Below are 25,495 nucleotides of genomic sequence, written 5' to 3'. Positions count from 1 at the left end.
AAATCAACATGTGGATAAAACAAAAACATTTTTAAAAATGAATGCATGTATTTTCCACGACTGTCAAACCAACCAGTGGGAAAGCAACACTAACCGACACTAAATGGCTTTAACAAATACAGCTGAATCCAGTCTAGCAAATGGTCAGTTTGAGAAGAGAAAATGCAGATCACCACTATCCCAAGAACCATTTCAATATTTACTCTATTTCTATAGTTCATATTCTATTTGATATACACACAAGATAACCTGAAATAAAAGTTTTTGTCCATAAGCACGCCTTTTGGCAAGGATAAGAGACATTCCAATTTATTGCAAAGCCAAGAGGGAATGTTTAAATATATTCTACTCTCATCGTCTTCCTCACCAAACATGCGCACGTAGGGTAAAGCTGGTGAGGATAGAGATCTCAGTGCATAGCCTGTAGTTCAACACCCTCATGAGGGGAGATATAAAAGCACAGCACAGCCTGTAGTTCAACATACTGAAAAGTTTCTTTTGAACTCTAAACACAAATAAATAAACTTGGTATTTATGGTGAGAATCTCCTGAACTCTCATTTAACTGTACCCCTAAAATCAATGAAACAGACCGCAATTCAGTTTGATCGGCAAGTTGACAGTGTAAATTCACTCACCTCTGAGAAGAACACAGTTCTTCAAATATTCTGCAACACTCATTGGTCAGTAAAGATTACAGCACAAAAAGGTTAGTTTTCTTCAAAATAGGACACCAGCTCAAGGAAGGCATATATCTGGCCTTTTTCCCCCCACAGATTTACTCAAATAAGATAAATAGACATGCCAGTTATTTGGTGAGGCAGGTCTTTGATGGATGTTATTAATAGCATTTTTTCTGCTCATAATAGGTATTTTTATGGCTTTGGGTTCCATTTGGTAAGATCTGTACAAGTGAAATGATCTGCTCAATGTTGAGTTGTCTCAAATATCTGGCACACCAGTCTGACAGAGGAGGAGGAGGTGATGAGCGTCATCCAGTGTGTTGTGCTGCCAGCATCCGCACATTAGCACGTTAGTACATTAGCACTGAGTCATGACTTGACGGCTTTGGTAGTCTCGCTTGACTGCCGCACATCGGTCCACTCCTGCATGGTGCTCTGCAGGGCCTGCGTTTTCTCCTTGTCCACCTGCACATAGTCCACCTTCTCATCTGACGTGGCTGAAGATGTGGAAGGCTGCAGGATGTTGGGGAGACATTAAGGACCGAGCAACACAGCACAAGCATCTGTGATAGAGACCACAAAAGTCCAACCAAAACCCCACCATCCAAAGCTGTACAAAACCAAACCTGTACAAAAGCCCACCATCCAAACCTGTACAAGTGCATAAACACTAGAATACATTAACAATTTACTTGAATTGTGGCATGGTCTGCATTGTACTTTCATACCATGGAAAGATGTTCTTTAAGATACCTTTCTGTGTGGACCAGGCGAACTCGGCTGGAAATCCAAAGCCAGGTAATCCACGTTGCCACATTTCCTGGGTGCTGGGCTGCTGGTGCCACTCACTACTGGAGAGGTAGATGCTGGATTTTGCTACCGACAGACACAATGCAAGAACTCTGGAGTCAGATATAAAGCCTCTTATAGCTGTTATTGGTGCAGCTCCCCAAAGCACCCTACATTTACATGAAAAACATCTGCACCAGCTTTAACTGGTATAAAAAATAAAACAATTATTGTCCAGTTAATCTTATATTCTAAAAGTCTTAGCTCTTTCTCTGAGAACCCTGCTGTTCAATCTCAGGGTTTGAGGTAATGCTATTTATGTGGGCTCTATAAACATTAACCACTGATAGACTTGTAAATGTTGGAGAAGATGAACAAATTTCCAAAGGTGGGGGAAAAAAATAGATCTTTGAACCTCTCTGAAATAATGTAATTATTACTCATTATATCTCTGTCTAGTTTTCAACTACAGTCTTAAGGTATTCCTCACCATTGCCACGTAGTTTTCCTCGCTGTCGGCAGAGTCTGTGCTGGTGATGCTCTGGGTGGAGACCGGCCGACAGTGCTGTGAGGAAATAGCGGGCCTAGACACAAAATAAGTGCTTAGGACTATTCAGAGACTCTCATTCTAAAGTGCAAGTTCTCTACCAGTATACTGAGGTCCGACAATCCACTGAACACACACTTGTTTTGTAGATTGATGTATGTCCATTGCATCCTATACATTTTCTTAGTGGAAATATGCGCCAATGACATAAGATTATTTTTAAAATTCAAATGACATAAATGGGGAGTGAATGGTACTTACACAGGTCTGATCCATGACAATGTAACAGGACTCTTAAAAGGAAGCTCGTCAATGATGCCATTATTTCTCAAGTCCAGAGGTGTTGGCTTTGCTGGCAATGATAAACAAATAATTCAAAAACAGGTAAAATTGGCTTTGTATAGGATTTGATTTTATTTGTGATGTCATGTGATTTAGTGATGTCATGAAAAGATCCAATAAAGGGTCCATTAAAATATTAGATACAGGAATAAATGATTCATACGTATAACTAACACAGAGAGCAATGGATTCCTCAGCACATACAAGAAATGATAATAATGGTGTTCCTCACCTTTTCTGTTGGGTTTAAGGTTGCGGTTAATTGGTGGTGGTGTGACATCACTCAGGCGGCCTGGTCGGTAGCACAAGGAGGCTGTGCTGCCTTTCCTAGCTGGCAGTGTGGCAGAGAATCCTGGGAAATCAAAGTGGTGTGGGCCAGGACTCATGGGAATATAGTTGTTCTTGGGGCTGTCTGCCAGGGCAGCACTGAGAGGGGAGGAGGATGAGCCCGCATTCATAGGAACGTAGTTATCCTCAGAATCACCGCTATCTGACCGGGCCAGCGGACCTTTTGCTCTCAGGTAGGAGCTGAAGCCATCATTGACCGACTCAACAATCTGACCAGAGTTATTGAAATAGACTGGACGCTGCTGACCGCTGGTCTCAAACGATGATCCTGAGAGCAAAAAAGGCAACCAGATGTCAAATTATGTGTATGTTATAAAACGTAAAGGTCATATGACAGTGACTTATGAACAGCAGTTATAAAAATCCAGTTATTTATGCATAATTCTCAATATAATTACCAAGACATTCTGAAGTCACAAAAATGCGGGTCCGCAATTAGCCTTTATAGAAAGCAGCCAGACACAGGTGTGCAAACAGGCTGTGACCAAGCCAGACTGTGACCAAGGGTCATAATGTCACTTCCTCTTATTCCAGACATGCTGGTGGGTTTGGGTCTGGTCTGAACGCACAGACCCACTGTGCAAGCACAGGAAGGAGTCTTTTTGTCTGTTTTTTTTTTTTTGTTCCACTGCTTATCAGCCTGGAACGATCCACTCTGGGTCTGTCTGCATGGCTTGAATTTCATTAGCAGATCAGACTGTGCCAGATTGCCCCTTAGTTTCAAATCAGATGTGAACATTAACCAGAAGAGAGAATAAACAACCGGGAAGAAAGAGTTGAAGACAGTAGCAGTGAAAGGAGTGCAACCAGCGAGAGAACAACGTAGCTGTAAGTGAAAGCCTCGGAAAACGAGCTGAAACAGATGCGCGCATATATATATTATTATTATTTATTTATTTATTTTCCCCCCCGGGACAACATTTCTGTGACAGGTTTCTGAACACATGGAAATGTTTCAGTGCAGCTGAAGTATTTTGTCATGTGATTCATGATGCGCTGAAACAATTTATGCGGTTGTTGTAGTTTGAACAGTGTCCTTATTAATTAAAAATAACAAACTTGTTATTGTTGGTGGTGGTGGTGCGGCGATCACCACATGTGTTTAGTACCTCTGTGAAGTCTAATGTTCTCCACAGCTGGTAGTGTGTTCCTCCTTGGGATTACAGACACAGTGGTCACTTCTCCATTCTGCCCCCCAAGAGACTGGGGACTGCCCCAGTGTGTGTCTGAGCTTTGGCTGGGTTTTGGTGGCCTGGGTGGAGGTACACTGGTCAGGTCTGCAGTGGATGGTGTCAGGGCATTGTGGTTCCTATCGAATGTGCGGGGGATCTGGTAGAACGAGACAGGTGTGGTATAGTTGTCTGGAGGTCGCTGTTCGCTCAAGTGTGAGGAGGCCAGGGCATTACAGGGCATCTTGTAGGTGTAGCTTTCCTCAGCTTCAAGCTCAGAAGGCTCCTCGGAGCTGTGAGCACGGGGCAGGATGTGACGGGCATCTCTGGGGGAGCCCAGAGGCTGCTGCTGGCTAGGCTGGGACAGGCTGGAGCCATGCAGTGTAGAACCTGTCCCATTTAGACACTGGGAGAAACCGTGAGTAAGGCGCTGAACTGCCGAGTCACTTCCGACCAGCAGGCTCCCCCGTGACACCTGGGAGAAGCTGGAACTCCTGGTGGAGATATAAACAGTAGCAGTACCAGTAAGGCTCCCTGAACTACATTCCACTTTTTATCTGTAAATAAACACATAACATTTTAACTTTCAGATACTTTCATATTTTTATATGAAGAATGCCCAGAGCTGCCCAAACAAATGTTCAAACCCAAATCTAAACACACAATCTTGATCAGTTGGATTAGGTGTGTTACATTGTACAGGAGGAGCTCCAGATGCTAAATTGAACATGAATGCTACAAGTGCTGCTGTGTTGCTTTAATTACTCTATTTTAGAGTAATTAAAGAGATATTTTCCTGCTATAGGTACTACATTATTGCTGTAGGGGCTAGGTTAACGCTGTAGGGGCTAGGTTAATGCTCTGAGTAATCTTAACCATGATGGATGATGGCTCTCCTCATAGCATCACCACATAATATGATAGAATTCATTAGAGTCACTGCATGGAGGGCTCCAGTGGCCAAGATGTACATCAACTATCTTCATGGTCATAACTTTGCTTTGAAAAGTGCTGAGGACTAGAATGTGGACCACGTGTTGCATTTAGTTCAGCTGTCCCTCAAACTCACATTCCCTCAAAGAAATTATGTTCCCAGGCTGATAAATGGCCACATTTGTCAAGCTATCAGCAGTGAACATTACAAGAAGTATCAGCACTATTGTTTAAAAATATATACTACACCTGTTTGCTCTTTATTTTGATTAAAAAATTGTTTTGTGGGTGTGAAAAGTATGACTCTGGAAACTACTTTTTCATGGAGCTCACATGCAGTGACAGCCATTGGTCATGCAATATTAGAGGTGTGGGCTGACCAAATACACTTTTCCGCATGATCTTAGTGCCATTTGGACAGGTATCTACGTCTATCCCTAACCCTAACCTAACCCTAGCCCTCAGCAAAAGCTTGTGAGTTGACTGTGCCATTCCCTCCATTACAGTGTTAATTTTCACTACATTTGAGGTAGATCAATATGTTTTTTCACTATCTAGATCACACAATCTTTAGATGGTTTTGCTTATTTGCCTGCTTTGGGTCCAGCTACAGACAACTCTCCACACTGATGAATCAACATGTCAAATGATATTTCTTACACAATTAAACCACATGCTTACTGCCGTCTGATAAGCATAATCAACGGGACACAAATGGGTCACAAGTTCTTCCATCTTAGTTAATACTCGATGTGAATTTGAAAGAATTTGAATTTGAAATTTGAAAGAAACTGTGGAGCTGTAAGTGTGCGAGAGAAATTTAGACTGGTTGAGACAGCCAAAGAAGTTACATTCTGTGTGGCTATAAGAGGTGCTAAAGGTTGATGCAGAGTAGAAGGTTAAACTCGGCATCACTATGGTGTCATTATGAATGAAACGGCTGCTTGAGTTTTGGGCAGAGATTTTATACAATTCCTTTAGGTCTTTCAGTGGAAATCAACAACTCTCACTCAATCGCCCTCTTGATAAAGCTTAAAAATCATATTCTACATTAATGATTATCTGCATATCTAAGGCCAGTTAACCCTTCACTTGTGACTTTGGCTAATGATGGCAGAGAGGTGTGCAGTTAACCAGGCAGGCAGGGCCGGTTCCATATAAACCATCTAAAGATTTTCAGGATTTCCTTATTTCCTTCACTTTTTATGTGTTCTAGGAACAGCCAACACAGACAAAGTGTTGCAGAATAGTTACCATATTCAGATGCCATCTGACTTATAGCATTCCATTATGAACCCACTCTGGTCAAAGATTACTCAAAGCTATACCAACTAATTTTTCTGCCATCCAAGAAATTGCAAGGTATTTACCTGGGCAGGGTGTTTATTTGCACATTGAAACACCACATAGCATATAAATAAATAAAAATCTCTAATACAAAAACCCTTTCATGCAGATAAACAATAAAAGTAATAAGAATTGCTTTGTTTACATCTTGTGAAATGGCTAGAACAACAAACTTCTCAATCTCTCAGCACAACAATTTCAACATACCAAAACACGTAACATCTTCAGATGTAACAAACCAGGCATCTACAGATATAATACACAGCTGTTCTCATAACTGTGATTATTATTTGAATTCACTTAGATAGGGAAAAGAACAAAATCAGCCAAGGTCAGGAAAAGCTTGAAATAATTCAGCATGGGGCCAAATTCTAAGCAAATAAACAACTACAGAGCCAATATAGATCTCATAGACCTGCTACCTTGTATAGACCCAATATAGACCTAGTGTATACCTGGTGTATACCTGATATAAACCTAATATAGACCTTTCCCAAAAGACTAGCTGACTGATTAAGAGTGGTTTGATATTTTTTAACTTAAGTGTCATAAACTTCAGGTCATTGACATAATACAAGTTGAATCTTAATGAATTTGGTTCACAGCAACAAATACATTTTTGAAGAATTGCTATCCATTAGAAACAGAGACGCAAGTGTCCGCGTCTCAGGATCTGAAGACAAAAAGGCCCACCATAGGGCTCATCTTCCTGTGTGTTCATGGACAATGGCTTTATATTTTCCCCTCATATGCTGTGTAACTTTAGAATCACAAAGTAAAAATTTAATGACTGAAAATTTTACGACTAAAATGACTGATATTAATTGACAGAAAATTTAACTTATTCAGATAAAAAGATTTTTCAAACACAATTGCTAATTTGCATATCTTTTCTTCACGATTTTTGCTTTGTAAAACACAGCATCCTGACAGGTGTTTGGGAGAATTTTGAAGACATGAAATACAAATGCTCTGTAAGTACAGAAAACACTTTTCCATTTTCTAAAGAAGCACATTTCAGTGTATTAATGTCCCTTTTCAGTTTAACAATTGTTTATAAATAACTGACAAAGAGCCTATGTTGGCCCATGTTGGACTATTGCAGAGTTCACACTACACGATTTCGGTCCTGATTTTCCGCTTGCTGAAGATTTTGGAGGTTGCCAAGAAAAGCTCCAGATCTGGGGCAAATCGGCATTCGCTTGGTGCTAGAAAATTTACCCTCAATCACTACGTGTGAATTGTTCAAAGACACGATCCAAGAAGCTAGCCAATCACTCGAAAGATATTTAGCACGCTAAATATCTGGACCTGTCAGCAAGATCAAGTCCATCTTGTACTGTGTAATGATATTACTTTACAGAGAAAACAACAATCTCTGGCATGGTATTGCATCTTTCTTCTCTTCATTTCTTGTGTGTTTTCGTAAAAAATTAATTAATTAATTAAATAAAAAACTGTTTGAAGGACGGACAGACTCACCAGCAGGTGAAAAATCTTGTAGTGTCTCATGTAGTGTGAAAACAACAACTTTAAGATTCCCAATTTACAAGATAGTGTAGTGTGAACAGTACAGCAATCTGAAAACTAAAAGCTGTGTAGTATGTCTGCCATTTTCTTCTGGAAAAATACCATGAAAGTGATGCAAACATTTTGGCTTTACTGTTAGCGTGTTTGGATCTACTGTTAGCGTGTTGTTGTGTGGACTACATGAGGGTGTTTCAAGATCACAGGAAGTCCCCCCCCCCCCCCCCCCCGGAGTTGTCACCAAATGTCACGACTCTTACCGAGTGCTCTCGCTCTTCCGGCTCATGCACTGGTGAAGAAGGAGGTAGTCCTGTGGGGCACTGTTGGAGAGATTGCCATGGGAAAGGTTGCCATGGGAGTGGCGTACAGGCATGTCGAAGGTGAACAGCATTGGTTGGCTGGAGTGAGAGGGCACAGTAGACTTGCGTTCACCAGCCAGTGGAACTAGAGAGCTGCTAAGGTCACCAGCCATGGCACGGGATATGTGGGTAGTGGTTGGCCTCTCATCTACAATATAGAACAAGAAAACATGGAAGACCTAGAGACAAAATACAAAACATTTAAGAAATGCATACAAGTCCGTCTCTGGGTAGACAACAAAAGAAGAAACTTTATGCCCTTTTGGCTCCAACCAAAGGTCATTTTCCACACTTCCTCACTACTGTGTTAAAAATGAGTACAAACTTGTACAGCCTCTGTGTCAAGTTGCCCACCTCCTGCGTTTCTTGGTCTTAGGCAGAGTTGTGTGAACTCAATGGCCATTGCTTTGGATTGCTTTGTGGTGAGATCTCTGCCGAGTAGAGGCAAATCTCAGGCCTCAGAACCCAAAATAGACAAGGCATTGAGCCAAAAACCGAAGAGTGCTTATGACCTTATGACCTTTTTTTCCCACCACCCATCATGCTCAGAACACTCAGTAAGCTTGGCAGAAAGTGAGAGTGAGGCAGCAAGAGAGAGCGGGAGAGACAGTGAGAGAGAGAAAGGATGGAGTCATAGGTTTACTCTTCCTCTACAGCTCCAACAGTGAGAGGTGGAGGAGTGCTAGAGCTCCATCACTGAGAGGTGGCATGTTGCTGAGTTACCAACATTACTGAGTCATTACTGAGAATTTCAGTATAACCTTGGGTCTTCTAATAAGTCAAACTAAAGACTATACAAATAATAATAAAAAAAAAGACATTTTTAAAAATGTCTATTTATTGATTATGTTTTATGGAGTCAGGGCCACTTAGCCTGAGCAGTCAACATTACCAATAAATCATCAGGGAGTTGGGGTGAATGAGGTCATATGCATTGGGCACAGAGAGAGACAAAGAGAGAGAGAGAGACAAACAGAATGCTTCACTGAACCCTACCACAGTGTTAATCTGCTTACTGTGATCATTTTATTAGTTATTTTATATTACTGATGCTTCCATACTCGTTATGTGTTTGTTATTTATTTTCATTATACTCATGACTTTTTTTGATATTTTGTTCTCATCAGTTCTACCAACAATGGTCAAGTTTATTGTGACATGGCAGCATTGTTCTTGAGACAATGAATTTAGGTTTTTGAAAAAAATTGAATTTAGCTAGGTAGAGAGAGAGAGAGAGAGAGAGAGAGAGATGGGGGGGGGGGGGGGGAGTTGTTGTTTTTCCATTATTCCTGTGCTCTCAACTGTAAATGCTCCCCACCATCTGAGGTTTCTGAGCCTCTGAAGGGCAGAGGTGGATTGATTAACTGGGGGAGCAAGCTTCTCTTCCACCCACGTGTGCAACATGCCCTTTGGCATTAATCTACATAAAGGTGAAAACACCCAAAATCAACCAAGTGGCAAAGCAGTTGAACAGCTGTGCGTAATTCCATTGGATTAAATAGGGTTATTAGGGTTGTCTTTCTCAACCTCAAATGGAAGACAACCTGCCATGACAGAGATGAGACAACCACACCCAGGGAGAAGCTATGATAACTCATTATTAACACTAATGTGAGTGTGATCAGTCGGTCTATATCTCAACTGCTACTTCAAAAATTATGATGTTGCTAATAATGAATGAAAAATACAGGTTGTCCATTAGAAACATTCAAATGAAGTCCCTAGTAGCTTTCACTGGCTCAGCAATCATATGTAGTACCAAAAGAATGCTTCGACATTATGTAGGAGAAAGTTAGAAGTGTTGCAATAAAAGAATAAAAGACTTTTCTTCATCTCTCATAACATGCCACATGATATCCAAACGAATGAAGCTTGTTAACCCATTAATAGCTACAGGCGTTTGATCAACACTGTAACAGCTGCAGGTGTTACTCTACTGGGTCTCAGGAGCCCAACATTAGCAGCCCCAGTGTGATGGGATAAGGCAGTCTTTTATCAAGACCTAATTTCCTCAGTACACTGTGAATGTCATCCAAGGACAAAGAATAATATGATTTATATCTAATACAAAAATAGGACTACAGAATGACCTAATGATGAAATCTTATGATGTATGAAAAAGTAAAACGAAGTACTACAGATACCACAGATTCTTTGTACTCAGGAGCTGTATCACTTGATATCAGGTTCTGATGATCATTTTCCTTACAGCACATTTCATTTTTGAGCAAACATTATAGAAACACTCTAAAAGAGGATGAACCTGCTTTCATCACTTCTGTGGCTAGTTTTATGACTGGTTGGTTAAACAATTTCCCAAAAACAGCTGCAGAAAAGAGAGAGAGTACTCATGGAAGCTGTGAGGGACTGACATCAGCTACTACCCATCCCTTAGCAGACAGCGGGCAGGGAACACAGACGGCTTCTGTCTCCTGGGTCCCGTGTTCTCACAGTCTTCTTCATCACAACGATAATGGGCTGTTCCTAATGGAAAGGCATGAGGCATCTGCATTCCTAGAGCTGGAAGAACACCATTTGAATATACCCTAGAACTGGGAGACTCCATTTGCCTTAATAAGGGTGACGTCAGCAGATAACACCATCTGAGGTCATTCCAAGGCAACACTAAAGGCTGGACAGAGGATAGCAATAGTAGTGGTGGTGTAAAACCAGGATGATAAAATTATCAATCCCTAAAACACACAACTGACTGATATTTTTTTTTTTGTAAACACTTAAACATGTGTGAAGTCTTCCCTAGTTTTATGGATTAGTGAAACAAGCCAAGATTATTACAGATTTCTGTTGGCATACAGAACTAAGGGACATTTGCATGAACTTTGTTAAACATTGATATTTGTGTGAACTTTGTTGAATATTGAGATTTGTGTGAACTTTGATAAACGCCATTACGTCGGGATGGTCAATGATGCTAGCTCTAGATACAAGTAATTAGCAGAGTGACACAGCAAGATGAGGGCTATGTCCCAGGAGAAGCCTTCTCATCACATGACCCACAACCTCCTCCTATCCACAACCCCCTCTTCCAGTCTGAACCATGTGAGCCCCACTGCACCCCTCCTCCACACACAGCAACATCAGTTAGTCTCATAGGCTTGCAATGATCAGTCTGTGAAAAAGCCCTTCGTTGTCAGCACCAATGAATCACCCTGATTCTGCTGATTTCATTTGTTCATAAACAAAAGCCACACAACAGTTACTATTGCTAACCTATGGCCAGCTTCCCAAAGATGCTGCCAAAAGCAGACAGTGGTGCAGAGCAAACAGAAGATCATCCAGAACTGTAGTGAAAACAAGGGGAAAACTGGAGCAAGCCTAGTTCCCTGTGGAGGACTAAAGGGTTGCATTTCATTATCTCAGTGGAAAAAGTGAGAGTAATACCTGGAATACAGCATATCGGCTCCTTCAGATAAGGGTGTGGAAGAGAGAAATATATGCTGAGGCACTATATTACAGTGGCTAACAGAAATGGTGGAAAGTCTGAGGTCATAGTCCTGCAGAGAACAATCAAACTAGAAAGAATGTGATGGTGTGTACAAATCAGATCACTCTGGGGCCTCACACATGACTAGATCCAGTAAAGATGAGTGGAGAAATTGACATAAGAAATACTTCACTCAAGGGACTTGCATAAAAATAAAATAACATTAATTGAAAAAATTACCTAATGCAAGAAATAGACTAGTCCAGACTAGTTATTTGACTGATGTGCAAATGTTCCCCCCGAAAAAAGAAAAGGTAGACTATGTTTTGATAGTCTGAAGACATTTTGGGATTGAATATATAAACTTGATCTATCAGTGCTGAGATTGTCCTGTTTGACAGTGAAATATGACATTTTGTGTGTGTAACCGATGGAGTGCAGTTGAGGATGGGGGAGGACCATGCTCCTTCCTAGCACATCTACAATTATGACATATGGCAAATGTTTATTTATCTTGCCCTTGACCTCTCCAGATTTAATAATGTATCCTTGCTTTGGCACATTTCAAATGATTTCATATTAAGCCACGTCCACTTTTTTAGTGATGGTAGGCTACAGAACTCGAGTTACACGGCAGGAACCTTGATTTTAGTAATGGCATCTTGCAGCTGAAGACTTTTAATGAGGTTGAATGCATGACACTATATCATGACACTTTTCCTCTTGGGCATTGGGCATGATGGTGCAGGCCTTAACAGATGGTGGGAACAACTCAAGAGATGTTTGTTGCCCTGGCTTTTTCGACTTCTGCATCCATTGATCTGGTTATAGTGATACATAGTCATTCATTAGTCCCTCCGTAACACAAAAGCTCCTCTTCTGAACTGTACACAGCATTTTTATAAATTACATTTTCTAAGGATTCAGGGAGGGTACAGTCATATAAGGCCTTTTTGCTGTGTTAAATGTGCTCATTAACCATTCTCATAGATGTATGCTTACACAAACAGCTGTTCGTGACTTTTTCTATGCAATCCGATGTAACACAGATAAATAAAGAAATACAAGAAATTCAAGAGAAGAATGCAAAAATATGTTCTTGCATGCTAGTTTGTGTTTGTATTTTATAGCCCTGATGGTTAAACAAGTTTTCCACTGAATAATTTCTGGATAATATATTTTCCCACAAACAAAACATCATCATAGTTTGGATGCTAAAGTAAGGAATACTACAGTTTTCCATGTCCAGTTTCACTCAGTATCTCCACAGCTATGATAGAACAATTACCAAAACATCTCATGGCTACAATGGTACAATCATCAGAAAAATGTAGAGCATGTGCAATGTAATTTTCACTTGCAAAATTAATGTAAAAATGACTCCTATACTAATGCCACAGTGATGCGGAACAGCTGATAGTTGAATGGCAACAGTGAGCTGACCACATTAACATGGCTTAATGAAATTTAAAGAATGTGAAGGGACTTTGCCTGCTTATGTGTGAGAGTTTTAGGAGTGGGTACAGTGGGATCTGTCCACTCTGCCCTTTCATAACCTTGATCTATAATGCAATCTCCCCACCCACCCTCCCCATACCCAACCCCTGTACCCCACACGCCCCATACCCAACCCCTGTACCCCACACGCCCCATACCCAACCACTGTACCCCACACGCCCCATACCCAACCACTGTACCCCACACGCCCCATACCCAACCCCTGTACCCCAGCCTCCCCATACCCAACCACTGTACCCCACCCACAAAGTGCTGAAGTGGACATATATTTATACCTTTTGCTGTGAATCACTGACTACCACAAGAAGTGCTCTCTATCTGAATTATCTGCATTCCAAAAAAGAGAAACTAATTTCATCCATTAGTTCCACCAATGCTCGAATCTCCCAGAGCTGTGCAGTTGGGCAGGTTAAAGGTTTTCAGATTTTTGTGGCAGTATGTAATTGCTGGAGCCACACCAAACTCCCTCAGAGCAGCACACTTGAGCTGTTTGCTGTTGCCATTTCCAACAGATGTTTGCCTACACACATGTCCAGGCACAATATTTTTTGTTGTCTGGATAGCTGCATATCTTCAAACAACACAATATAGTAACAACACACTTAAGTTTTCATTCGTAATAAAACTCAGTCAGATGAAGTAAAACGGTGCCTTTTCATGTCTGGAATGAATCCTGAGGTAAGACTCAACACAATCAATCAATCAATCAATCAACTCATTCTCCATGTGTTACATTGTGTGTTTTTGCGTAACACACAAACACAAATACACTCCCAAATGGGCATAAACAATCTTTCCCTCTACAAATTCACATCTGACAGAAATCCACTAAATTTCCAATAAATATAGCTGTGCATGAGTGACTATTCATACAGTCCCTCAGGGTGAGCTGGTCTGTCCCATTTTTCATGGTGTAGCTGACAACCTGATACCAGAGAAAGAAACTCAAAGGCAACCACAACACTCTCGGGGTAGCTCGGATCTCTGCAGATCCACACTGCACAGATCTTTACTGTGAAGAACTCTATGGTTCTATATTAGATGGTGTTATCTAATGTGAAGAATTATAGGGTTAGGGTTATACTGTCTATACTGGGCAGATCTATACTGTGTGCGTGTATTCGTGTGTGTGTGTGTGTGTGTGTGTGTGTGTGTGTGTGTGAGAAAATGACTGTGGTATTGTACTGGACTATATTAGAATTGTTTGTGGTGTGTGTGTGTGTGTGTGTGTGTGTGTGTGTGTGTGAGAGAGAGAGAGAAGGCAGAAAATGACTGGTATGGTACTGGAATATATTAGCATAGATTGTGTGTCTGTCTGTATACGAATTTCAAAAATCGACTGGGAAGGACAAACTACGGTTAGGATTAGGGTTAGTTTTAGGGTTAGGATTAGGGATTAAAATTAGGATTAGGGTTAGGACTAGTACAATATGTATGTACTATAAAATATAATGCAATGCATAATATAAACAAATCCACAAAACTCTCAAAAAGACCTTGCTGTAAAGTTACTGTAAACAAAGTTAAGCATTTACAGCTGACATTAAAACATCTGTGCAAAGGGTGCATAATCAGTACGCAGCTACACAAACCATATAACACAATGAAGCAATATAAAGACAGTGTGTGTGTGTGTGTGTGTGTGTGTGTGTGTCTGTCTGTGTGTGTGTATGAGAACATCTGGATTTTCTATAGCCTACACATTTTAAATCACACTTTATAAGCTGCCATCAAACATATTTAAAACTGTCCTAAAGTCTGTGAAAAAAAAACCCTCTCAAGACAGAATAAGAACAGAATTGAATAATAGTAAATTATATCTTTGTGATTTCCCTAGACTCAAAAAAGTACAATTTGATGTGTTTATTTTGTACCTCACTTCAATTTCAATACAATAAACACATTGCACTACTAAAGAAAATAACCTGTACTGACAGAATGAAGCCCATTGTCTTGGTAACCCAAACTATTTTTCTTGTAAGTCTGAGGGACAAATGAGTCACCAAACTCCAACACCTGCACGCACACACACGCACACTCTGTCTGAGCATCCCAGGGACAGGAGTCGTGATGGTCTCCCATATAAACACTGCTCATATATAAACACTGCAATTGTGCAAGCCATGATGGGTAGCAAACACTCCCTTTCTTCAACAAAACAAAACAAAGTCGAAAATCAATAAACCTTTCAGACACTGCCTCCGCTTGGCAGGGTTGTTCAGTCCAACTTTCTCAAATAACAGGGATGAGAATCATGGGCAGGGGGCAATAAACTAGGAGATCATGTTTCTCGCAATCTGACTTTTTCATCAGTTCTGGGAGAACATTAGCTTGAGCACATGTTGAAGGAGCTTCCCCTGGTGAACTATGAATATTCCACATCATTTTCTCTCAACCAATCTATAAGATAAAATGGTTGTACACTTTTCTGGGGTAATTTTTTTAAAAATTAGTTTCCTTCCAGCAACCCTGCAGAAAAAAAATTATATATTCTCACTCATAAAGGGTTTAGTTCAGTACAGTCAAAAATCAGTTGACAGTTAGCATGTAAGAGCAGAGAAAACACTCAACTGCATATACGTTACATTCCATAGTTAGTGTGTGTGTGTGTGTGTATATATATATATATATTATATATATATATATATATATATATATATATATATATATATATATATATATATATATATATATATATATAAATAATATATTTCATAGTATATAGGTTCTCCTTAATATACATTGTATATTTCATAGTATATACTTATAGGTTCACTTGGACTGCCAAAACAAAAACATTGCTTTACAACAAGGTCCAAACTAACAACTGTTCAGAAATGTCTAGATAGAATGCCACTTTAAGAACACAGACCTATATTTTAAAACTAAAATTACAACCAACACAACACCAAATAATTTAAGGTCTAACGAAAACAAAGATGGTGTCAAGAATGAAGTCCATAAGGTTCCTAAGGAATTACAGGATCTTGGCTATGGGAAATTCTATTATTTCTACAATTCATTTTTCAGGCTTAAGGCTCTAGGCTATGGATTGCATAGTAGCTGAAATCTTCAGTCTACATTTGAACGGCTGTGCTGCTGTCTGTCTGCAGATCAGGTGAGTAGTAATTCACAGTAAAACTGAAAAAGTGATAAAGTGCAACGCCGATTAAAACAGTAATAGCGCATGCATTTTCTCGGCAATTCATGATTTAAGGTGATCACAGATAACGTATAAATATTTAAGTTGATATCAGATACCATATAAACATTAGTTGATATCAGATACCATATAAATATTTAAGTTGATATCAGATACCATATAAATATTTAAGTTGGTATCAGACACCACTTAAATATTTAAGTTCAAATTTGATACCATATAAATATTTGTAACAATTTAACTGTAATACTGGACTAACTCTTTAAGTACCCAGGAGTCTCCCCTTTTGAGCAAAGAGACAAGTCTTCCCTACCGCGGTTGTCCTCAGACTGGTTGAATCCACAGAGCTGGCAGATGGAACAAACCCAGCGGTTCATGTCCTCTTCTGTCTCTGCTACTAGATAGAAGGTTCTTTCAGCTGTTTTGATATCGAACACAAAGCTGTCCTGGAACTCTTTGCGTTTGAATGTGAGGCCAGCGTCCACCTGCTCACAGCAGTGGAGGTCAATGATGCGGATGGGCTTTTTGGCGTGGTCATTCTTGTAGTACTCCAGAACATCTGGGTCTCCACTCATCCGCCCACTGCGCAGGATAAACCAGCGCTTCTTCCAGGCCTGAAGAGCAGAAGAGTCAAAGATCACCAGACAATAAAACATTACACTGGAATAACTCCACGCTTACTGAAACTGTATGATCAGTGGTTAAAAAAGTGAAGGTTGAAAAAAATGAAACATAAAAACATAAAATCATAAACTGTACATATATAAAATATACCATATTAAATTAAAATAAACAAACATGCCTATTAAATGTTTGGTTTTATGTAGTGGTGAAATGATGACTGACAACCATCATAATACCCTGAAACCTAACATTTATAGAGAGTTGTCATTTTATAGAAAATAATAAAAATACAACATTACTATAATTTTATTGAAAATTATACAAAATGCAATAAAACATTTATTTAAAAAAATAATCAATTTCTCAGAACTAAAATTAAAGTAACACCAAAATGATTTGATCTAAATAATTTCATGGGTTTTAAATTTTTTGGTCAGTCGAGCTTTTCACTTTTTAAGGGGGAAAACTGTGAAAAATAATGTGGACTGTTGCTGCTTTTAAGGTAAAAATGGTACAAACAGAACAGCTGTAGATCTCACTGACAGAAACCTAGATTAGCTTCTAAGGAAAGCATGTATGAGTGTGTGTGTTGCACACTACATGCGTTTTATCCAACACAGGTGTTACTCCCCCATAGTACTTCCTGTTCATATATAGCTGAGGAGGAGGTAAACACACATTTCAGTCACTCACTCACTCACGTTTGATGTACTAATCATTTAGATGTACAGATCAGTCTTGCCTAGCCCCAACATTCTGCCTCACACACAAAAGTCAGAATGTTTTCTGCAGTGCAAGGAAGGACAAACAGTTAGCTGGATGATGAGACACTCTGGCCTACTGCCAGCAATCCACTTCCGTCCTCTTTCTTCCCCTCTCCCCTCTCTCTCTCTCTCTCTCCCTCCCTCTCTACACCTCTCTCTCTCTCTCTACCTCTCTCTCTCTCTCTCTCTCTACACCTCTCTCTCTCTCTCTGCCTCTCCCCCTCTCTCTCTCCTCCAATCTCCCAGTTGCTCTCTAACGCTCTTGCTGACACAGGATCCAACACAGACAGACAGACACACACAGACACACACACACACACACGGCCACCTCCGCCACCAAAGCAGGGAATCAAGGACACCACTGGCCCCACCCCCTCTTCCATTAACTCCGCCCCCTCTTCCTCTATTCAGTCCCACTGTAAAACAGGAAGTGGAAAAATGGATCCTGCTGCACATCCTGTGTTCACTGCTCTCACAACACTCATCTAGCCAAAAATATTATCAAATGATTTAGAGCAATGATGGGTTAACAGCCAAAGAAATGAAAGAAAACTGAATGTACTTTAAATTTCCTACATTGGGTGACATTCACATGTGACAGATATTCTGACCACTGATTGTAAAAAAAAATTGTGAGGTTAGATATTTTAGGACTGACACTTAAGTGATTTTACTAGGTATGTAGGAGGCCAGTCAACGAACTGCAAATAGACCCAAACTAAGACAAATCTTCCCATGTCTGCACTGGTAATACTTACTCTGAGTAATTTAGGACTATTGTACCACGTTTGGCATTTATAGTAAGAAAAACAAATTCTCTGAAACAGTTACAGGCTACCGTGTTCATATCCAAAACATGTTCAAGTTCCTCCAGTTACCCTTGCTGCTATTTTGTAGTCATCCCTGCATGATGCTATCAGACCAACTTGAAACATTTTTAAGAGTAACAGACATTTTGTAGTTTATGTGGTTGTTAGGGTTTACCCTAACCCTATCCGAGGCTGCCTGCCCATCTGATGTACCTGATCACTGCTGACAAAACCGCAACACGTCTGGCAGAGCACTAGAGTGTGCAGAGAGTAATTAAACAGTGAAATAAACATGTCTAATCTATATGTGATTTATTACATTAGCTAATTAATATTAACTAGAGAAAGTAAGTTGCTCAAGAAGCATTTGTTATACGTAGTAAATCATTGTGTGTGTTTTTGGGTGAGTAATACATTGTTAAAAACCCTTTCTTGTAAATCTCCTGTCCACTCTAAACCACCACTAGCACTTTAAACTTCTATGCTGTGCCATTCTCACTCTTAAACCAAGACTACCACTTTAGGCTAAAAACACTGACCCGACTATCAGCTGTCAGATGGCATCAGGTCATTCAAAGACAGACATCGCTGACCGACCGTTGCCCGAACTTACTGCGGCGTGTTCTGCACCGTCACCCATACTCACTGCGGCGTGTTCTGCACCACGGGCTCTAGTTGGTCCTCACCAGTGCTGCTTTGTTTGATTGTGCCTGTTGAATTGACACTGGTAGTCGGCAGTGAGGGAGAGTTTTCTGACTAGATAATATAGATAATGTACTCTGGCTTGACCTACTGAGGTAGTGTGCAGGGCTAACATTATATTTTGCTACATGGAAAGTAGTTTTGTTAATAATAATCTTAAACTTTATAAACTTCAAGAAAGTGCTATGCAAAGAAAGTGCTTTACAGAAAATAGAGAATACAAAGAAGGATAATTAAGTTTATTACATCCTGAATTCTATCACCTTTTGTAATTGCCACTTTTTGTATTTGTTACAAAAATACTTTATTAAAATTAAGCTAAATATGATTGATTTGAATACTGACGCTTCCCTAAAGAATGAGACAACAGTAACTCAGTTGTTAAGGTCCTTGACTAGTAATCAGAAGGTTGCCAGTTCAAGCCCCACCAAGGAGCCTCTGTTGGGCCCTTTAACCCTCAGTTGCTCAAGTTGTGTTCAGTCATAATTTTAAGTCGCTTTGGATAAAAGCATCAGCTAAAATGTAACATAATGCAATAAATGTAAAGAATAAAATTAATAAAAAGGTACATTAAAAGAAAGAATAATTCAAAGTAAAATACAATATAAAAGCCACAAGGAAATAAAAGTAAACTGTATCAAGCAAAACAAAGTGCATAGTGAAAACCAATATTTTAAAAACAGACAACATAAAAGACAAGGTAAAAAATAAGAAGGTCTTAACTTTGTTCTTGTATTTAAGCCATCAAGCGCCCTTCGACTGGGTTAGGGTAAGGCTTATCCCAGAGTTTGGGGCCACAACGGCAAAAAACAGCCTCTGTGTTCTTTAGTCACATGGTAGACACCAGCATGTTTTAAACCACTGATCTGAGGGCTCTTGAGGGTGCATGCCTCGTGGTCATACTGCTGAAGTTTAGAGGGACAAGACCATGTAAACACTTAAAAGTAAACAGTGATATTTTAAAGTCAAGCCTAGATGACATAGGCAGCCAGTACAACTCTAAGGATGGATGTAATATGATCTCTCATCTCTGCACATGCTAGAACTCTGGCTGCTGCATTTTGAACCCTCTGTAGACTTGAGGTTGTATTCTTAAGGAGACCTGTGAGCAGTGCATTACAGTAGTCCAGATGTGAAGATACAAATGCCTGTAGTAGTTTTCCACTATCAGTTCCTGTGAGGATACTTCTGACCTTGGCTATTTTACGAAGGTTATAGAACACTGTTCTAGAGACATTGCTAACATGCCATTTAAAGCTTAGGTCATAGTCAAATGCAACACCTAGGTTTTTGGTGTAGTGCTGGTCATTAACTGATAGGGACTCGATATAAGTTACTGCATCAATGCGTTCACGACCATTCCCCATGATGAGAAATTCCATTTTGTCATCACTAAGTTACAGGAAATTATGACCCATCTAATACTTGACATATTTTACACAGTTAAAAATCAGCATATAGAGCATATAGAGATTAAAAGGTTCTTGTCCAAAAATTGAGTCCTGGTTGACACCAGAGGAGAATGCATTTAGTGCTATGTGACATAGTACCCAAGACTGGTCAGATATGAATGGAACCAGTTCAGAGCAATACCAGTTAGGTCAACACAGTCTATTAGAAGGTTTAGCAGTATATAATAAACAAAGTCCATCTTTCCAAAAATCTTTCATAAACATGGATATTAGATCAATCTGCAATTGAGGTTAGCAGTGTCTGATTTATTCTGTATTAGAGGCCTGATAACTACTGTTTTGAGACTCTGTGCGTAGATTCCATGTTTCATACTCCTTGTTTAAGTGACAGATTGACAATATTAATTCAACAGTTCGTTGAAATCTTGTTTGAAGAATTTTGTTGTGATAACATTGACATTTGACAAGGTAGTGAGGCCCAGAGCCCCAGTGAAATGTATTCCAGTAAAATGGAACATTCTTTGGGCTCCCATGTCAGATTGTTGGTGTTCTAGTAAGCAACAGAAACATTTTTCATTTTCTCCCTCCAAAGACTGAAAAGATGTAGCTCAGTTAAAACGTAAATATTCACTGGTAAAAGTTAACAGTGACCAGTTAGCAATATTCTGAGAGAGCTTACTGATCCCAAAATAAAATGACTCTTAACTAACCAAAATGTTTTTACAGCTCACTAGAGTCCCTGACCAATTAAGTTCCATTGATAAAAGTAAGCTCTAAAACAGGTGTGTAAAATTGGACCGGCTAGAGGTGAGGTGTGTGTGGATGACAACTGTTATGTAAATGCTACAGCCATTATACAACAAATGAAATGTAATACTAAGTGAACAAATTATGCAATCAATTAGCTACCATATCGTGGTTTCTATATCTGTATTACTCTGCTGATGTGACCAGGCCTGTGTCCTTGCATTTCATACACACGAATCCTTCCATTTGTTTATTTTGTTGTAGAACAAGTGGTGGTAAATTGTGGGGGATTTAGATAAATTTTGTGAATAGGGAAACCATCATTTAGGCCTGTTGTCACGATAGCCAGCCCCCCCCCCAACATCTCCATGTGTGTGTGTGTGTGTATGTCTGTTTGTCTGTATTGCCACGCCCTCTCGTGTCGTTCACCTGATCCTTGTTGTGTGTAACTGTCATGCGTGTATATAAGTCCCGTGTCTTATCGTTGAGGTTGTTGGTGTTTGAAACTATAACCTGCGCGTTCCGTCTTATGTGTCGTCATAAACGTCTGTGCCAACGTGCCTCATCCCCGCATCCTTCTTAAAAGTTCTGAACGTCAAACTTGTGTTTTCCAACTCTAATCCTGGAAGTCTCTTGCTATGTACATTTTGATTATTTTGTCCCTGCTCTAAAGACACATGATCCAGATAATCACCTCATTAACATCTCATCAACACCTCATTAATTTCCTGAGCTGAAGTGAGTGTGTGAAAGCAGCTACAGCTCTAAAACATGCAGGACCGGCTGGGAAAGACACACATCATCCCTGAGGAGACTTAACTTTGATACAGACTATACAGTGGTATGAACTTCAAAGTTATTGTCTTTTTGTCCTCAACATTGCCTTTGCCAACTCAAGATGATGTAAAACTGCCACCATACCCTATACAGCACCTATTAAGTGCAGGAGTAGAGTGTGATGAAGATGATGATGATGATTAGTTCATCATCAGTGTCTGACCTCATTAATGCTCTCACAGTCTTCACAGTAATGCTCCAGTGATCTGTGTAAAGTCTTCCTGAAGAGTAGAATCGGTTACTGCAGCACTAGGGATAAACAAAGGAAGCTCACTGGTGAGAAGTGAGGGCACAGAATTCCTCAGCCTAGTGCAGTGGTGCTGATTCTATGGGCCACCCTGAGTTAACGACAGATGGAGGAGTTGTGTGTGTTGCAAAATCCTTAAATAGAGTTTTGTGCAATGTTAATTAAACATTAACAATAAAGTTAAAAAGTTAGATATTAAAGCAGCAAAATAGGAAAGCAGCTAACGGCTAACTACACTGTACATCAGCATTCCGCGGATGTTCACTAACTACACTGTACATCAGAATTCTGTGACTGTTCACTGCCTTTGGAACAAAGCCTTCACTTATACAGTGTTGTACAGTCATCGTAGTCTGCCATCACAAGAAGTTCCCAAATATGAGCACATCGCTGCTTACTATTGAGCTTACACACATTTCATTTTTGTGGTTTTGTTTGCATTTGGAACGAATATGTATTAAATTAACATATCCTGGAATATATTAAATATATCAGAGTATGCTAGCTAGGATACTAGAGTAGAAAAAAACAGCAATGCCAATCGATCAAGGCTACAAAACCTATTGGTGAACATCCCCTGTGACGAGAAATATAGAATGCAGTATATTTGAGAGGGTCGAAGTTAGTTAGTTATAAAAGTCTAACAATCTGGCCACAAGACTCATTATCTTACTGTAAAATGTAACATTACCTTGCTAGTAACTCAAAAATATTCTTGACACATTGATTCTAACTGACAATAACATAACACAAACATAGCAAGGCAAATCAGAACTTCAGAATTTCTTATATTGTACTTTTTCTCTTCTTCAGTGAGCCAAAGCACATTTTCAGTTTTATTCTGATTTGTTATATATATTTTAAATATATATTTATATATTTTTCTCTCTCTCTCTCTCTCTCTCTCTCACACACACACAGACATGCACACACACAGACACGCACACACACAGACACGCACACACACAGACACGCACACTCAATCTCTAAATATTTTCAGTGTCCCAATCCCACAGATAATCTTACTTTACCACTTGAATATGAAACTTGAATAAACTTGAATATAGATGAAGTACTCCTCCACAGATCAGCACATGAGTGGAAACCTGCAAACTGATGCAAACCCTCAAAATAATGTGCTCACTACAGATACCACCATGTTCTCATTACTGGTCAGAAGCATTACAAATCTCACCAAGACTCTTAACATGCTTAACAGTGAATAAAGTGAGGGCATCTAACATGGCTTCATTTCCATGTTAGACTTCTGAGGTCTACACATGGAAAAGCACAGTCATACTATAGCAATTAGAAGAACATACATTACTACATTCACATAACTATATATTAATTTAATATATTAGTTGTATATTTTAATGTCCCCAGAGGGGTTTTCCTAACCCTCATTATGTTTCATTTCCTATTACTAATGTTATAATATTTGGCTGGAATATTCCTGTTGAGCTATAAACCAACACTGAAATTAGACATAACAGTTTCTCTGTTCAAAACCTTTAAATTCCTTTAAAGCACAAACAATGATGAAGCAAGAAACATAACACTAAAAAGGTAGGAGAGACCAGAGACCAGAACTCTGCATATAGACACGATCACACTCACATCCTCTGTGCAAAAGATCTTCAGTGTGAAAAGTACAAACTTCAGTCTAACACACACATTCTGCACATCAGTCCACACCAAAAATAGCCTACATGTATTGACTCATTATAATACTGAAGTGATATTGAAGGGAAGTAAACATGGATCCTTGGACTATGGATGGTATCACTGCCCCTTGCAGTCCCTACACTGTCACACACATGTTCACAGGTTCCATGTGCCCAATGTTCACAGTTACATCTGAAGTCAGAATACACAGCGTGTCCTCTGGGTCTTCCAGGGTGCAGCCTTTGTTAATGGTGAGTAGAGTTTTACAGAACAGGAAACAGAAAAATCTGTACCTTCACTTGGCATAAATTAGGATGTGACAGCTGGATATTACAGGAATAATGTTAGGATATGTAGTTATAATGCAATTACAGCCTCCATCAGAAATGGAGAACCGCAGTGATGTATTCTATGAACAAGACAAATTAGTTACATTAAACATGATAAGCAGGCAGGCCCTTGGCTCGAAAAGCACTTTTCACACATCATGCACGTGTGTGTGTGAGAACACTGCAGCCACTCTTAATTCAGGTTGTGCTTCTACCCCACTGAAAGCTTTGCACACACACACACGCACACACGCACACACACACACACACACACACACACACACACACCACACACACACAGCTGAGTAAACATAACTGCAACCTGAGCTTAAGATGGGTGTTCCGACTCCCTCATTTGTCTACCTGTTCTTCTGTTCTCTAACATAACCTGCTGCTGTACAAGTTAGACCTTACTACAGGGTGTTTTATTACCTGCTGTATACGTTAGATCTCACAACTAAGTGTGTGAGAGCTTTTGTTTCGGACAGCACTGAGTAGATGGTTTACTGAATCAAACAACAGACCACAGCCCAGGCAGCTTTGCTCAGGCGTATTGGTTCTGAGCAAGATTTCTTTCATTTTCTCTCTGTCTATCTATAGTGAGAAAGGAGAGAGAGAGAGAGAGAGAAACACACAATTGTTTGTCTACACTAACATAAACTCAAATTTTGCATGATTCCATGTATTACATTATCATTTATTGTCAAACCTAATCCTAAGGATTAAGGGTTAAGGGGCTTTAATGCCACTTTGCTGAAACCTCCAGCTGCCCACAGTGGTTATAGTACAAGACTCTATAATATATTTACTGTTTAGCATCAAAGAAAGGATTCAGCAAAACAAAAATACACTACCCAAGAATCTACACTAGCAAGGAAACTAGATTACTCAAGAAACACTTACAGGAATCCTAAAACTGGCTTATCTAAAAATATCTGCCAAAACAACAGAAGAGCATGCACGTTAGGTTCTTAAAATGGTCAAACGGATGTACTAAGAGTAGAGATTAGATCAAAAAGAAGTAAACTATGAAGTAATTAAAACAATTGCAAAAATACTGTTCTCTTTTTTGATTTCTAAACCCCACTTTAAAAACGAATAAGGACTTTTCATTTTAATTTCAATAAATGCTGTTCTTACATGAAAGGGTCCTATAGGTTAATGATTACTTTGAGTGCGCAGACCAC

At 39.6% G+C, this 25,495-nt stretch overlaps 1 protein-coding gene across 3 annotated transcripts in view; it reads right to left on the bottom strand.

Annotated features, from left to right (window-relative positions):
* gab2 (GRB2-associated binding protein 2) overlaps positions 1 to 25,495 on the bottom strand; it is a 35,836-nt gene that overhangs the window by 1,585 nt on the left and 8,756 nt on the right. For 2 of the 3 annotated variants that reach the window (XM_035534384.1, XM_035534385.1), the window contains exons 2-9: positions 16,483 to 16,783; positions 7,945 to 8,191; positions 3,818 to 4,371; positions 2,593 to 2,976; positions 2,280 to 2,370; positions 1,962 to 2,055; positions 1,436 to 1,558; positions 638 to 1,195 (exon numbers count right to left, since the gene is read on the bottom strand). In XM_035534384.1, the coding sequence (XP_035390277.1) occupies positions 1,052 to 1,195; positions 1,436 to 1,558; positions 1,962 to 2,055; positions 2,280 to 2,370; positions 2,593 to 2,976; positions 3,818 to 4,371; positions 7,945 to 8,191; positions 16,483 to 16,783 (1,938 nt within the window). In that variant the 3' untranslated portion in view covers positions 638 to 1,051. Of the gene's footprint in view, positions 1 to 637; positions 1,196 to 1,435; positions 1,559 to 1,961; positions 2,056 to 2,279; positions 2,371 to 2,592; positions 2,977 to 3,817; positions 4,372 to 7,944; positions 8,192 to 16,482; positions 16,784 to 25,495 lie in introns of those variants that run through there. The other variant, XM_027027675.2, reaches the window with a different exon arrangement.

The sequence above is a fragment of the Electrophorus electricus genome, chromosome 15 (genome assembly GCF_013358815.1).
Source record: "Electrophorus electricus isolate fEleEle1 chromosome 15, fEleEle1.pri, whole genome shotgun sequence".
In the NCBI taxonomy this organism is placed as follows: domain Eukaryota; kingdom Metazoa; phylum Chordata; class Actinopteri; order Gymnotiformes; family Gymnotidae; genus Electrophorus; species Electrophorus electricus.
Note: the sequence above shows the minus strand (reverse complement) of the source record. Positions and strands in the feature narration are given on the sequence as shown.